Raw genomic sequence first — 15,177 nt, 5'->3', positions numbered from 1 at the left:
TAAAAAGTACCTGAGATATTTTGGGAAGGTCAGTTAAAATATTTGTAGATATTAAAAATTAGGTATTTCGTGTAATATTTATATATTCATGTGCATAGGTTGTAATTGGGAAAATATTTTGTGATTTGGAAAGTAGGTTTTTATAAATTCACTTTATTTCTTTTTATTAGGGAAAGTACTCTGTGTAAAATACAAATATGGACTATGCTCTGCTTTGCATTCTTGAAGCCTGTGAGTGGTGATTTTTAAAAACCTATTCTTTTCAGCACTGAAGAATAAAAATAGAAAGTTAAATTTATGTTACAATTATACAGTGCAATTCTAAAGGAGGTTGAGGATCTGAACAGCTCAGAGGTGCTGATGATTGGATGCTCACTGAGGGGCCTGCTCTCCTGACCCAGATGTTCTCCCTCAAGCGCTGGGGGAGTACCCCTCTCTCCCTCCCCTTCTCCCCTGAGTCTGAGGTCCTCCTTTCTTCACTGATGGAGAGTCCGCATTTTTCCACCTAATCAGGAAGGAGATGCTTGTTATCTTGACCCTCAACTTTCTGGAGTCCCAGAAGGAACTCATGGCTGCCTTGAGTGTGAGAGATGAGGGGATGGAGAGTCGAGGAATGATAGGCCATAGAAGTGTAGTTGTCACTTGAAAGACAAAACGCTGAATTAGGGCAGTCTCCTGTTCAAGTACATTTAAAGGATAGACTGGGAGAAAACTTAGAAAAAGACCCAAATTCTCCTCTCTAAAATAGTGGGATGTCATGAAGAGGGGAGAGATTTACAGTGATTTACAATGATTTAGTTTTCTTTCTCCTGAAATTTAGAACAGACTTTGCCAACACCTGGGTTAGGATAATGGAATTAATAGGCACACAAGTGCACTGGGCATAGTCTGAGGACAGGTGTTTTCCTCCTGGAGACCGTGTTTGCAACATGTGCTGAGGATGTTACATGAATAACCCACTTAATCCTTCCTGTTTCCTTCTGAGGTGGGTCCTGTTGTTACCTCCACTTTATTCGTTAGGGAACAGCACACAGTGGTTATGTAACCTACGTCCGGAGGCTGGGTCACTAATGAAGCCTGGATCGTGGAGTTGGTACCCTGCTTGCCTCTCTGTTTTTAGCCCATGTGCTGTGTGGGACAACTGTGCAGCAGGAGTAGGAGGCGATGTGAAGGCACTGGTTAGAAATACACAAATTACAGCCCTTGAAGTTAAAACTCAGTAGACATTCACAGATCAGACATAGCTGAAAAAAATTAGTGAACTAGAAGATGAAGCTGAAGAAGTATCTTAGTATTAAACACAGAGGGAACGTGAGAAGCCATAGAGATGAGTGCATAGATCTGAAAGGCGAAGAATGCATCTGATATAGGCTAAGGAAAGGGATAAGGGTGAATCAATATTTGTGATAAAACAGCTGATAATTTTCCCAGATTGATGAACACTGTTCAGATTGAAAAATTGTACCAATACCATATGACTTCACTTGTAGAATTTAAGAAACAAAAACGAAAGGAAAAAAGAGAGAAAGGCAAACCAAAAAACAGACTCTTAACCATAGAGAACACACTGATGGTCGCGAGAGAGAGGTGGGGGGATGGGTGAAATGGATGATGGGGATTGAAGAGGGCACCTGTCATGATGAACACTGGGTGATGTATGGAAGTGTCGAATCACTATATTGTATACCTGAAGCTAATATTATACTGTATGTGAACTAGCTGGAATTTAAATAAAAAGTCAAGTAAAAAAAATGGTACAGAAAAACTGTGCCACCTGCTAGTCCAGAGTAAAGACAGACGAGATGCACATCTTGACCCATCCCTGCAAAACGCTGTAGTATCCAGGGTAAAGACAGAATCCTGAAAAACTTGATGAAGAGAACAGAAATTGCTTATAGATTAATGAGAAATTTCTCAAAGGTAACAACAGGTCCCTGAAGCTATCCGTTAGATTTCTAGAATTCCATACCTTGTCTGTCATTCAGTATTGAAGGCAAAATATATTTTCAGACATACAAGGACCTGGACAGTTTACCACACAGATGCCATGCTGAAAGAACAAAAGAAAATATTTTTGAGCGTGAGGAGAAATGAACTCAGAAGGATGCTAGCCAAGAGATCAAGGACACATTTATTAATAAGTATTGATTTTAGAATAAGTCATAGGTTTTCCTTTGTTTAGTGAGCGCCATACTTGGTATCTACACAGTAGTACTGTCAGAGCAGCTGTGGTGTGGGGAAGGCATCATGAACTTGGAGGAAAGAGTAAGCATCCTGAGTTCTTTTATTCAAGAGGATGTTGGAGTTGCTGATTAATGGCTTTGCTAGAAAAATAAATATGGCTTGCATATGTTAAAACGGTTGAGGGAGAAATAAAATATATAGGCACTGATAAAGTAGAGTAGTGGAAATCCTGTATAGAGCAGTAAAGAATAAATACAAAGAAAAAGGTGAAGTTGCAGGACAATGTAAGTCTCAGTTTATCAATAATCACAATAAACTAATGTGGGTGAAACTCAGACATGAACACAAATAGTCTCAGATTGGATTAAATACAACCTGGAATTTTTGATGTTTAAAAGAACATATGTTAATTATAGTCCCATAAAGTTACTAATTTAGTATTCACCAATAAAAAATAACATTAAAAAATGTTCTTGCAGATAGACAAACCTATGCAAGATTCATAAAATCAAGAGAAACTTTAAGAATATGAAGAATTAGGGGATCCCTGGGTGGCGCAGCGGTTTAGTGCCTGCCTTTGGCCCAGGGAGCGATCCTGGAGACCCAGGATCGAATCCCACGTCGGGCTCCCTGCATGGAGCCTGCTTCTCCCTCTGCCTGTGTCTCTGCCTCTCTCTCTCTCTCTCACTGTGTGCCTATCATAAATAAATAAAATAAAATAAAAAATTAAAAATAAACAAAGGAGATAAACATGAACCAGAGAAGCATAAAATTATAAAAAAAAAAAAAGAATATGAAGAATTAGGGACGAAGAATGTGATAGAATCACAAGTACTTAAAAGGAAGGATCTTATAATGTGCAGAAATTTTTGCTGAGTAATTTGAAAATCAAGATGAAATGATTGATTTTCTTGGTGAATACAAGTGACATAAATGGACCCAACCAAAGCTAGCAAATGTGAATGGATCAGTTGCCATGGGAAAATTAAAGTTTTTCTTCTTAGATATGCTTTTATGAAAGACATTGGATCAGTTTTATAGGTAAATTCTATATGAACTTTTATGAATTGATAATTCTGTGTTATCTAAACTAGTTTAGAGTTAAAACTATCATTCTCTTTAATGAGTAATTCCCAAACTTGATAATAAAGCAGAAAAAGGCTAATTTCACTTAAGAATGTAAATTTCATAAACAAAATATTAGCAAATTGTGTTTAGGTATATATTTAATAGTCTTTGTTCCAAAAATGCAAGGTTATTTCGATAATAGCATCTTTATTGTAGTAATGTATAAAATGAGCATGTTGAAAAAACAAAACCTATGGTTGTACCAGTAGACCCTGAAGGACCTTGAAACAACACAGCAGCTGCTTAGGATAAAATTCTAAGAGAGAATAATGGCAGGGCGCTTCCTAAACAGGGTGAGAATATGATCAGAAACCCCATAGCAAGCCGAGGGTGATTGGGGAATACTAAACTGTGGATCAAAGCAGCAGTACCAGAATTATCACTCTAGGCCCCATATAAATTATATGGGAAAGTAAAAGACATACAATATTGGAAATGTCCAGTGGAAAAAGGAAGAGATCACACAAAGTCAATTAGGTAAGCAGGAACACAGATTATGTAGAGCAAATGCAAGATCAGTAAATAAAATCATTAACTGCAGTAGAGGTGATAAAGTAATGGCAAAATGGGTCCGTTCTCAGAAACCGCAAACCCTACAGCATAGCTTTGGAGAACAGGAATGCATTAAAGTCTATAGGGAAGAAACCCCCGAACTGTGAAATACTTGGAAAGGACATAACATATTACCAAGTGCTTGGTAGGGGGAGGCACTTTAATGGCAAACTTGGTATTAAGTCCTCTCACTTCACTTCAGGTGCATAAGTGGGTGTGATATAATTTCGATAAAATCCATTTTGGGGGGCCAGCGAGGTGGCGGGGGGAGTGGTTATTTGATGATGGGATAATAAGGTCAAGGTAGGAGGATACATTTTAAGATTGTCCACTTAAAAGTTTAAAGACAATCTGAATGGTGGGAGTTCTGGTCTGCTCGAAACACATGTCCTAATGCTGTAGGAGATCAATTGATCTGCAGGACAGTCGTTTGTGTATGTGTGACATTTTCGAGTTGGTGGAAAAAATATGGCTTATTCAGCAGATACACTGGGGTAACTCATTAGCCTTTGGAGAGAAAGTAACATTTCTACTTCACAACTCAACGTTTCAAACACATTAATGATCTAATCATTAGAAATAGTTGTAGAAATGCTCACACAAAATTGGGTTGAATGTGATTTTTAAATTGTGGAATCGGGAAGATCTTTCTGGTGTCAGAAGCCCTTAAAGAAGGGACTGATAGGTTTGGACAGAAGTCCTAGGAAGCCCATCCAAATGGTTGAAAAACACTGTTGAGGAAGTAAGTGCACAAGGTGGCAGGAGAAGCCTCACGGCCGTAGAGTATATAAACACCGACTGTTTATTAGAAATTTCCCCCAAAGGAAGTAGAAAGATCTATGGAACAGGCAGTTTGAGTGGAAATATATTTGATCAGTCATTATAACCAGAGTTCTTCCAAATCCATGGAAACCATGCAAAACTTTCCTCCTGGCAGAGGCACACAGGAACCTGGTGACATGATGTTTGCCCTGGCACACATGTGGCTGCATCTTGGACTCCTAGCACGCATGTCCTGTGATCCGCTTCCTGGAACGTCTGTTCTGCACACACACTGGGAAACGTCCGGAAATGTGCAGAATTTTTAGCAGTTGGGAAAACCTGGAAACAACCGAAATGCCCCAAGGGAGGGGTTTGCAGGGTCGGGGGTGAGTCTTCAGGAAGAAAGCAAGGAGAGATGCTGGCTCGGTCAGGGATAAGTGCAAGGGAGAAGCAGAGCGTCGTTCTGTAAAGGCAGAACCGCAGGAGGCAATGCCCGCAGGTGCACACACAGCATAGATGGTGGTCACAGTGGTCGGTCGCAGGGGACAGACTCACTGGTGACGGGGAACCAGGGATTGCTTCCCAGGATCCGCAGTATGCTCGCCGGCCCGCAACACGGGCTGATCGTCAGACCCTACAAGGTTTGCACGTTTGGAGGGAAGCACGTGGCGTTTTGTCCTGTGCTTGGTCAGAGATTCCAGTGCCCAAACAAGTTTCAGGAGGTGCCACATGCGGGACTCCCAGCTTCCACGCAAAGTTACGGAACCTGGCCATGGTTTCGGGGGCGCGGGAAGTGTGCTGGCACGTGTTTTGTGATCGTCCCCGCTCAGTCAGAAGAGGAGTGCTGCGTGTTGTTTCCAGCGTGATGTGATGGTCAGGGCTCCTGAAGGAGGCTCCGTTCCCATTTCCTCTGACCCACTCGGCGCGGCGGTGGCCTGGCACTGGCATGCAACGAGAAGGGGAGCAGAGAATTTTAGGATTTATTAAAATATACTTTCTAGCCCCTTTTTGTGTGTGGTTTTTTTTCCCTTTAATACTACCATCAGTTTTACGAGGGTCTGGTGATATTTTCTTTCCCCCCAGGAGAGAGAACGAGTAATTTTTAATGTTCCTGGTACTGCTTTTGTTTCTTGGAATTTGCGTGGCTCCTCACTGAGCAGGTGCTCTGCCACCGAGCTGTTTGAGAAATGACAGTCCTGGCTCAAAGTACGGCTGCCTTCTTCCTGTCGGGTCACACACGTGGGGCTGGAAGACGGCGGCTGGTACCCCCAGCCCCGCCGGAGAGGCGCCCGCCTGGCGCACCGCTTCAGGCCCTTATTTCAACCTGCTGGGCTTTACTTTTCATAGACCGTGTCTCTGCCAAATTGCTGTATTTTTAATTTTTGCCGAGTGTCATGTTTTCCGTGTACATTCCATGTGTTTTCTTTTCCGTGGGGGGAAGTTGCTTATCTTTTTTTTTTTTTTTTTATCATTTTCCCCATTTCTATCCATTCCTCATCGTAGGCTTCCCCAGCACCGGAGGCGCGGCCTTAAGCACGGCGCGGTTCCCGAGCAGCTGCCGCCGGACGCCCTTGGCCTGCACCCAGCCCAGCCGCCATGGGGACCGCTCAGGTAACGTCCCTTCTGAGCTGCCTTGCTCTACGCGTCCGCAGGGGCGGGAGGCTGCGGGTGGCGGTGGGGCCGGGAGGGACGAGGACATGACCCGGCCCTCTGCGGGTGAGGTGTTTGCTGCTGTTTGCGGTGGAGGATGCGCAAGGGGCCCTGAGAAGGTCAGTGGGGCCTCACGCGGCAGGTGGTGATAGATTTATTGCTAATTTTTTTTTTTTTTTACCTACTCGATATTCTCCGAAATCGATGTTGCCCCGGGGTGTCCGCGGCCACAGCCAGGCACGTGGTCGCCCCTCGGTAGGACTTCAGTTTTGTGTAAGAGCCTTCGGGGACAGAGAAGACGAGCTTTTCCTTTTATTTAATTTTTATTTTTCTTAATATTTAGCATTTTTTAAAGAGCTTATCTATAGATTCAAGTCCTCTCTACATGCAGCATGGGGCTCGGACTCCCAGTCCTGAGGCCAGGAGTCCCACGCTCCTCTGACTGAGCGGGCCGGGCACCCCGAGCTCTCCTTTTTGCATGCTCTTCGCCCTCTGCTCAGCCGGCACCATCCTCTGACCTCCTCAGGCAAACTCCCTGAAGCTCGGATCGGACAGGTGACCGTTCCTTCCAGGTGGGGTGGGATTCTGGGTTACGAAGAACACAACTCACAACGGCTCATTCGAGCAGCACAGGCGTCTGTTACGAAGGATGTGCGGCTGAGCAGAGAGCTTTCAGCAGGGCCGGGTAGAGAGGTCCCGCCAGAGGCTGCCAGCCCTGCCGCCTGGGCCCCCGCGTGATGCCGCCGCCCCCAGGATGCTCACTCCCCGAGCAGGGAAGCGCTGCGTGCGCAGAGCATGGGTGCTCCAAGGACATTGGGTTGCAGATGTTTGTTTGGGTGTTACCTCGGGGAGGAGCCTGTGATGCGGGGGGTGGGGGGAGGGTGCTGGAGGTGTGGGCAGGTCCTCCGAAGTGGCAGCGGTCCCCCCCTCCCCCCCAACCAAGGCTGCCCACCATGCCCACATTCCTCCATCCTTACCTGTTGGCTGGCGACAGCAGGTGTCCCCATCCCCGGGGTTGGGGGGGGAGGGTGGATCGCAGCCGGGAGGGAGCTGCCTTGGCTCTAAGCCCCCCGGGTCCCCCGGATGGCTGCCCAGAGCCCTCTGCTGCTGCTGCTCCTGTCATTGGATGCGCCCAGGCTGGCCAGGCAGTCTGCTGCCCTCAGTGGTGCTCCGGTGGCTGTACATGGTCCTCCCCTCGAGATCTGCACTAGGAGGACAGAACTCTCCTCCAGGCCCCTGTGCAGCGATGCCACCATATGAAAGGTGCTCCTGGCCTTCTGGATTGGATTGCCTCGTGCTGGGCCCATCTGGGTGTGAGGTGCTCGCAGCTTCCCAGACCGCGGAGCTCCCTGTGCTGGTGGTGCCCTCCCTCTAGCGGCGGATGCCAGGCCTGTCCCCAGACATCGCGGTGCGTCCCTTGAGGGCAGGTGGTCCCCACGCACTCCACTGAGAAACACCGGAGGTCTTCAGATCCATGGACGTTCATGATCTTCCCTTAGCATCTGAGAATCTGTAATGATGCCGTTTCTCTCCTCGTGGATGCTGTGAATTAGAATTTTCTTTGCTTTTTTTCCTCATCAGGCAGGTTTGTCAATTTTAATGATCTCTGTGAACCAGATTTTGGTATCATTGATTATCAGTGTTGTTTTTATATTCTCTGGTTCTGATTTCTGTTCTGGTCTTATTTCCTTTCTTCTACTTGCTTTGGTTTTAATTTGCTTTTATTCATGGTTTTCAAAGATTGAAGTGGCAGTCAGTGATTTGAGATGCCTCCCTTCCTAACAGGCGTTTGTTCACTGTTATAAACTTCCCGTGAATTTTACCTTGTCAAGCCCTGGAGATTTCTGTATTTCTGTAAACATTTCTGAGAGGCGTTTCGTTCACGGAAGGAATACGGTCCATCAGGCTTCGTGGAGCAGGAGCTGTGGGAGGCCCTCCTTGCCCTGTCCACTCCGAGGGGTTGCCCAGCCCTGGCCTGGACGGGCTGCCCTGCCGGCCGTGGTCTGGTGGTGCTCGGCTGCTGGGGTTCCATCTGTTGTCTTCTCTTAGACTCTCCTTGATGATTTTGCTGTGTAGGTGGGATGTTCTTGTTTCCTAGCTGTATTTGGGATATATTTCCTTCTCTCCACCACTGGCCCTTATATGGGTTTGGGAAAGGAGAAGGGGGCACGTGGAGGCTTCTTCTCCCCACCTGGACCTCGTCTTTCTCAGCTTATCTGTTCTGTCCATGGAGAGATGTGTCACCTCCCTGAGAGGCCACTCCACAGTCCCCGGGGAGGGGAAGAAGGGAGAGAATTGCTCATTCTCCAGTGCGGCAGTGGACATGGGAGTGTCCGGAGAGATTTTTGGTTTTCACAATGGCAGGGGAGGCCACTACCAGCATCCGGTGGGTTGAAGCCACGATGCTACTAATTATCCGCCACCACAAAGAGTGATCTGGTCCAAATGTCAAAAGAGAGAACGTTGAAGACCCGTGCTTAACTTTTATGATCTAACCTCTCATGTTTATTAGGCATTAGTCTGAATGAAAAGGGTAAGATGATAATATAATTTTGATAAAGAACCATTTCTCTTGAGTATGAGTAATTTTTGCATGGGAGCTCTAAGGACATTGAGTGCTCTGCATGCAAATTCATTTAGATAGATTAAATTTAAAATGAACATCTGGATTTTTGGAGGTAACAATAAAATGTTTTTGAAACAACCTACTGGAATTATTCAGATGCTTATCTTTTCATTGATAAAACAGCTCCGTGTATATAACCCCAACATAACCCAGACTTGGCAATCCTACAATCCTCATGCGGAATTTAGAGCAGTGTTTACATTTCTGTTGTGCTCAGACAAGGCTAGGAACAGTCTCTATTTTGATATTGGTCTCATTTAAAATATGAGAAATTATAGAAAGTGTTCTCAGCATTGCTGCTGGGTCAAGCCACGGTAATTCTGAATGTAGAAATCTAGTTTTTTGTTTTTGTTTTGTTTTTTTTACAAAAGAGAATTCACTCTTCTCAAGGTAGGTATGAACAGGTCTGTGTTGCTCTGAGACAGAGATTATATAGGAAGAGCAACAAAATAGTACCACGTGTGGTCCTGACTGTCTACAGGCAATTGAATCCTATTTTAGGACATAGCCATCTCCTAACATTACAAAGCATTACAGGTTTTCCTTTGGCAGCATCCTTGGTTTTTATGTTTTATTTATCTTATTTTTAAATTTATTTATTTTTTAAAGATTTTATTATTCATGAGAGACAGAGAGAGAGAGGCAGAGACACAGGCAGAGAGGGAAGGCGGCTCCATGGAGGGAGCCCGATGTAGGACTGGATTCCGGGATCCCAGGATTACGCCCTGAGCCAAAGGCAGACGCTCAACACCTGAGCCACCCAGGCGTCCCTTGAGCGCTCTTGTGAGTAAATATTTTAAGTTTTAGTTCAGCAAGTACATATATATTAAAAATTATATAAATTCTTTGTGGGAGTACTTTCTAGTTAATTCAGAGATTTACTTGTGGCAATTATGAACGCTGTAATTGTAAATTCTTTTACATTGTTTGTCTCTTCCTTTTTAGAAATGACGCAAGCAAAAAAATTACCATGAAAAAATTAGCATAAATAAAAGATTCAGAGATGATCATTGTTGACATTTTGGTTTACTTTTCATATTTTCCTATGTCCTTATATGTATATATCCACAATTTGCATTAATAAAATGATTGTACCAATTATACCAATTATTTGAATGACAGGTGTTTTAACAAATTAATGTAGTATATTATGGTAACTTTCCTTGTCAATGAAAATATTAAAAAATACTTTAATAGCCATGAAAAACACCTTGATGTGGGCATCACTCAGTGGAAGTGATGTTCAGTTCTCTGGTAATGTAAATAACACCTGGACGAATTACCTCTCTTCAGCTAATTATTCTCTTAGAATAAATTTGTGTGCTTAAAATATTTTAAAAGATAAGAAAGTTTAAAAATTTTTTCAGCATATATTTAAATATGGTTTTTACAAAAATGCTCCTGTTTGTCTCCCACTCAGATGGCACAGTTAATAATGTTTGCTTTTTAAATATTCTGTATAATTTTGGGCTCGACTGATGATCTGCACTTGGCATTTTCATTTACTTGGGTTGGTGGTTCTGTTGGATGTATTTTTTCCTCCTTTTCCCCTTTTGCTTGGTGCATCAGTGGTGTGGTGTAGGAGCTTTTACTCACATCAGTGTTATTAGGATGTTTATTTTACTCTTTTGGAATCCAGACCATAAGGGATTAACTCTTGTCATGTATTTATGATCCAGATATTTTTTTGCTTACTCAGATTGCCATTCCAGCTTCAACTTTATGATTTTCTTTATACGTAAGGAGTAAATTGTCACACAGTCATGTCTATGAATGTATTCCTTTGTGATATCTGACTTTGGGGAAAATGCTAAAAGGCCTTTCTTTGCCAAAATTTGCATAAATGTCCAGTCATATTTTACAGTAACATTTTATTTCAGTGTTTACATGGCTCACTGTAATTCTGATTTATTTTGGTTACGTATCAAGTGAAGGCTATCATTCTGTGGCCACTTGGCTAACTAGCTGCTGGAATACCGTTTCCTGAGAACAATACGCATGTTCTCACCCTGGTTTAACCTCCTATTTTGGGATAATGCTAATGGAAGTAGTCTCTTGTACCACTCTTCCTTTCCTTTGATGTGTGTTGGCAAACATTTACATTAGAGGGTTTTTTTGTTTGTTTGTTTGTTTCCTTTTGGGTGCATATGCTGTAGCACAAAGTCTTGGATGATCCTGAAAGGTGCTGCTTTGCTGCTTGGCATGGCTTTTGGGAAAAACGTAACCATGAAAACAGCATGTGGTCATTTCTGGCAGAGTGAGTGGCACAGGTCAGGCTCCAGGAGATGGGCTTTTCCCCCTGAGGTGGTTGGTTGTAATGAATGACCTCCATTTGGCACCTGCTTGCTCTAGGTTTGACCATGCATGAGCTTGTTAATCTGACTTTCAGGTTTGTGTGCACAGAGTTACAGAACCACTAAGCCTCTCTGATGGGCACACTGTCACTGCAGCAGACAGGCCTGGGGTTCGACGTGTGCTGCATTTATTGTGTCTGTGTTCCCTGGGACACATGTGTAGTCAGAGCAGATCTCCGGCAGCATCAGGCAGGGACGGGGCTAAGTCACTCAGAGAGTTTTTGGGTGGGCACAGTGCTCAAATAGGCATTTTAGTGCTCTATCCTGAGAGAATTCAAATTTTTTTGCCTTCACGGTACCGTGTGGGCAGGTTCTGGGATGAGGATGTAGGGACGTCTGAGGCCATCACTGTGTCACCACAAGGTTTATGTGTCATGTAAACTTGTGCTTGGCTCTCATTGTTGGACAGTTTAACTTTTTTTACCACAAACATGAACAAAATTTCTATGTTTCCTGGAAAAATAGTGGCAGAGTGAAAATTTTGCCTCGTTTATATATTTTATCTATATTTTTCTATTTTCAGAATGTAACAGGATTAGCTCCTTTGGCATTCCTAAAGTAGTGGAAGAATTGTTTATTGAGGCCGATGCTTCCTCAGTAGGACTGGACTTGTAATTTTATCATCAGTGCACTGGGCTTGCCCCCGTGTGTGATATGCAGACACATGACTCTAAGAGGTTGCCCTGATTAAGAATGAGGTGACCAAAGGGTAGGACTCACTCCTGGGAAGGAAGACTCCTGCGCAAATTACATGCCTTCCATCAGACAGGGTTGGTGAGTTCACGAGGCCCATCTCAGGATGCAGTTACGTTCAGTCATTGTAAAACTGTGCCCCTGAAAGCAGACAGGAGCACAGGGTGGGGGTCAGCCGGGGTAGTGCTGCAGAACGCGGTGTCGGGTCTGCAGGGCCTACCTCAGGGACCTGCCACCAGACCTGTGGACGCGTCTGCTCCAGTCTGCAAACAGATGAGCGGTGGAAAAGACAAACTGGAAGAAATACACGGGTCTCCTCTTAGGAAGCGCGTGAGAGAGTCTGGGCAGGTACAGGCTGGGAGCTCTTTTCTTGTTTCCTGGCACCACGGACACGTTTTTCAGGACGTTGTTGGAGCGCACTATTTTTAGTTTAAAAAAAAAAAAAAAAACAGTTGCGACTTCCCTTGCTGTGTGCAGCTTATCTGCATTTAAACTTGTGTTTCTTTAGGGAAGTTGGATCCTTTTGCCTTAAAAGAGGATTTGTCCTCTTCTACCAAATCACTGAGAAGAAAGGGAAGCTTTCAGGAATACGCCTTTGAGGTTGTGCCCTTGTCGTTGGCTGTGTTCTCCCACCTGCACGAATTAGAGCGCCATCATCCTGCTTTTATTTACAGTTTCTTCCCAAATGTGCTCTATTTCATTTCTTAAAAAAAGACTTAAAGAACTTCAAGATTGAGACTTCATTAACTCAGGCATGGCCATCATATCATGTTCAGTGTTACGCATGTGAGTGTGTGTCTCATTCTGAGTATGTTTGGGTGTGTGTGAGCCTGAGTGTTTGTGTGTTTGGGTGTGAGTCTGAGTGTGAGCCTGTGAGCATGTGTTAGAGCATGTGTGTCCACCTGAGGGTGTGTGCGCCTGAGTGTGTGTGTGAGCGTGTGTGTGACTGTGAGCATGTGTGAGCATGTGTTTGGGTGTGTGTGAGCTGAGTGTGAGTCTGTGTGTGGGTGGTGTGCCTGAGTGTGAGCGTGTGTGAACATGTGTCTGGGTGTGTGTGAGCATGAGTCTGTGTGTGGGGGTGAGTTTGTGCCTGAGTGTGAGCCTGTGTGGGCATGTGTCTGGGTGTGCACATGCACTGTGAGGAGAAGCGGCGCTCAGACGGCAGAGAACATTTGCCGAATGTAGTTCACACCACAACCTGGGAGCTAGGTGACCTAAGGAACATATTCACGATGTGAGCTACTGTTTTAAATATTTCAATTTTTCTTTAGATCCTTAAAATATTTTCTTCTGTTGAAATATTCTCAGATCTGGGAAGCCAGCGTCTGGGGCTTGGACTGTGGTTCTGCGGCTTGTCCCGGATAACCAGGGCCTTGCTGTGGGTGTGCGGCCCGTGCGCGGCCCCCCGCCCGGTCCCGTGGAGCTGTGGCTGGAGTGTGTCGTTGTGGCGCTGCGTGCTCACACTGGCTTCCCGAGCTCCTGCACTGGGCGGCCGACGCTGGGAGAGCAGCAGCTCCTCCTTGGAGTCATGTTGTGTGACATCCGGGTGCGCCTGGAGCCTGTCCTTCCCGCGAACCTCAGGTTTGCTGCATGTGAGCTTGGAGTTGCGATTCCTTTTCAGTGTTGGTTGAGTCAATAAATTCCCGAAACGCGGAGACAGTAACCAGGGTCTTTGTGGTGGTGGCTGTTGTGTCTGTGTCCACCCACACACCTGCCCCCTTCTGCCTGCGTTGGCCCGGCCCTCTCGTGGGCCACGGCCACGGAGGATGCCCAGGCCTTGCCGCACCACCACTGTTCTGGGATGGTCATAAATTCACGCACTTCCTTTGGTTGTGATGGAGACGTGTTTCCTTCCTCTGACGACCTCCTTCCAGCAGGACGCTGGGATCCGTACTTACATAACAGAATAAACACCTAGATTTGAAGAACCATCTGTAACAACAGAACATAACAGTAACACAACAGCTGTGTTGTTCTTGAAAACTTTTTTCTCTGGTCTTAAATTTAGACACATCTACCCCACAGACACTCACTGGGAAGAAAACGAGAGCACCCGGCCCGGCGGCTGTTTGAGTCAGCGTGGTTCCACAGCTAAATGTCATGGTTTCCTCATGCGTCTGGTCCCCTCGGTTCTCGAAGCAGACAGACCGCCTCTGCTTTCCTGTAGAGTCGCCAGGCCCCATACACCTGTCCTTCTGTCCCGCTGCTGGTGGCCAACCCAGCAGGGCCCCGGGATGTGCCTTCCGTCCCCTGCAGTCACTCGGGATCAGAATGACCGTAGGTTTCCACTCGAGATGCCTGGGTTCAGGTGGTCACCATAAATTCATGTTTCAGTTGGTAAATATGTTTGCTGCACTGTAGATGGTTGGCTAGAGTTTTTTTAAAGGGTTTGTTCATTTGAGAGAGAGAGCATGAGTGCACACATGCACACAAGCCATGGGCAGAGGAGAGAACCTCCAGCAGACTCTGTGCTGAGTGAGGAGCCTGATGCGGGGCTCAGTCCCAAAACCCTGAGACCATCACCAGAGCCGAAACCAATAGTGAGATGTTTAACCAACTGTGCCCCCAGGCGCCCGGGTGGGTTAGACCTTTTTAAAGAGTGTGGATGGGAACATTGTCCTGGACCTGTTTAATGGTGTCCTGCATGAGCTCAGTGCAGATGGCAGGCATGCGGACTGACTCAGGCCTCTTCTAGGAGGTTTGTCCACAGTGTGGGAGGAGACCCTGCCAGAGACCCTGCAGGACGACCCACAGGAGACCTGGCAGGAGACCAGGCAAGAGACCCCACAGGATGACCCGCAGGATACCCGGCCGGAGACCCCACAAGATGACCCAGCCAGAGACCCTGCACGAGACCCTGCAGGATGACCTGCAGGACAACCAGTGGGACGCCCAGTAGGACGACCCATGGGAGACCCCGTAGGAGACCCTGCAGGATGACCCAGCAGGAGACCCGCAGGACGACCCACAGGAGACCCGCAGTCTGACCTAGCAGGAGACCTGGCAGGAGACCCCGTGGGACACCTGGCAGGAGACCCCACAAGAGACCCCAGGAGGAGAGACCCCTGCCCTGCCAGGCTCTTGTCCTTCCATGGGCAGCAGGTGGTGGGAGCTGGTCTTAGTGAAGCTTGAGGGACTCAGGTGGGAAGACCTGGCGTGCATGAGGCTCAGGTGACCGAGGAACATACGTGTGAGCTCCCCCCCGACACACACATGCTCTGGTGTCTG

General features: G+C 46.0%; 1 protein-coding gene across 11 annotated transcripts in view; it reads left to right on the top strand.

The window, feature by feature from the left end:
- The window catches only part of DLGAP2 (DLG associated protein 2), a 699,343-nt gene that overhangs the window by 83,041 nt on the left and 601,125 nt on the right, over positions 1 to 15,177 (top strand). For 7 of the 11 annotated variants that reach the window (XM_072812943.1, XM_072812932.1, XM_072812934.1 and 4 more), the window contains exon 2: positions 6,130 to 6,237. The exons of 3 other annotated variants lie outside the window; for them this stretch is intronic. In XM_072812943.1, the coding sequence (XP_072669044.1) occupies positions 6,223 to 6,237 (15 nt within the window). In that variant the 5' untranslated portion in view covers positions 6,130 to 6,222. Of the gene's footprint in view, positions 1 to 6,129; positions 6,238 to 7,244; positions 9,686 to 15,177 lie in introns of those variants that run through there. One more of the 11 variants, XM_072812941.1, reaches the window with a different exon arrangement.

This window comes from Canis lupus, chromosome 36 (genome assembly GCF_048164855.1).
Source record: "Canis lupus baileyi chromosome 36, mCanLup2.hap1, whole genome shotgun sequence".
Lineage (NCBI taxonomy): Eukaryota > Metazoa > Chordata > Mammalia > Carnivora > Canidae > Canis > Canis lupus.
The sequence above is the reverse complement of the archived record's forward strand: the minus strand, read 5'-3'. Positions and strand labels throughout refer to the sequence as shown.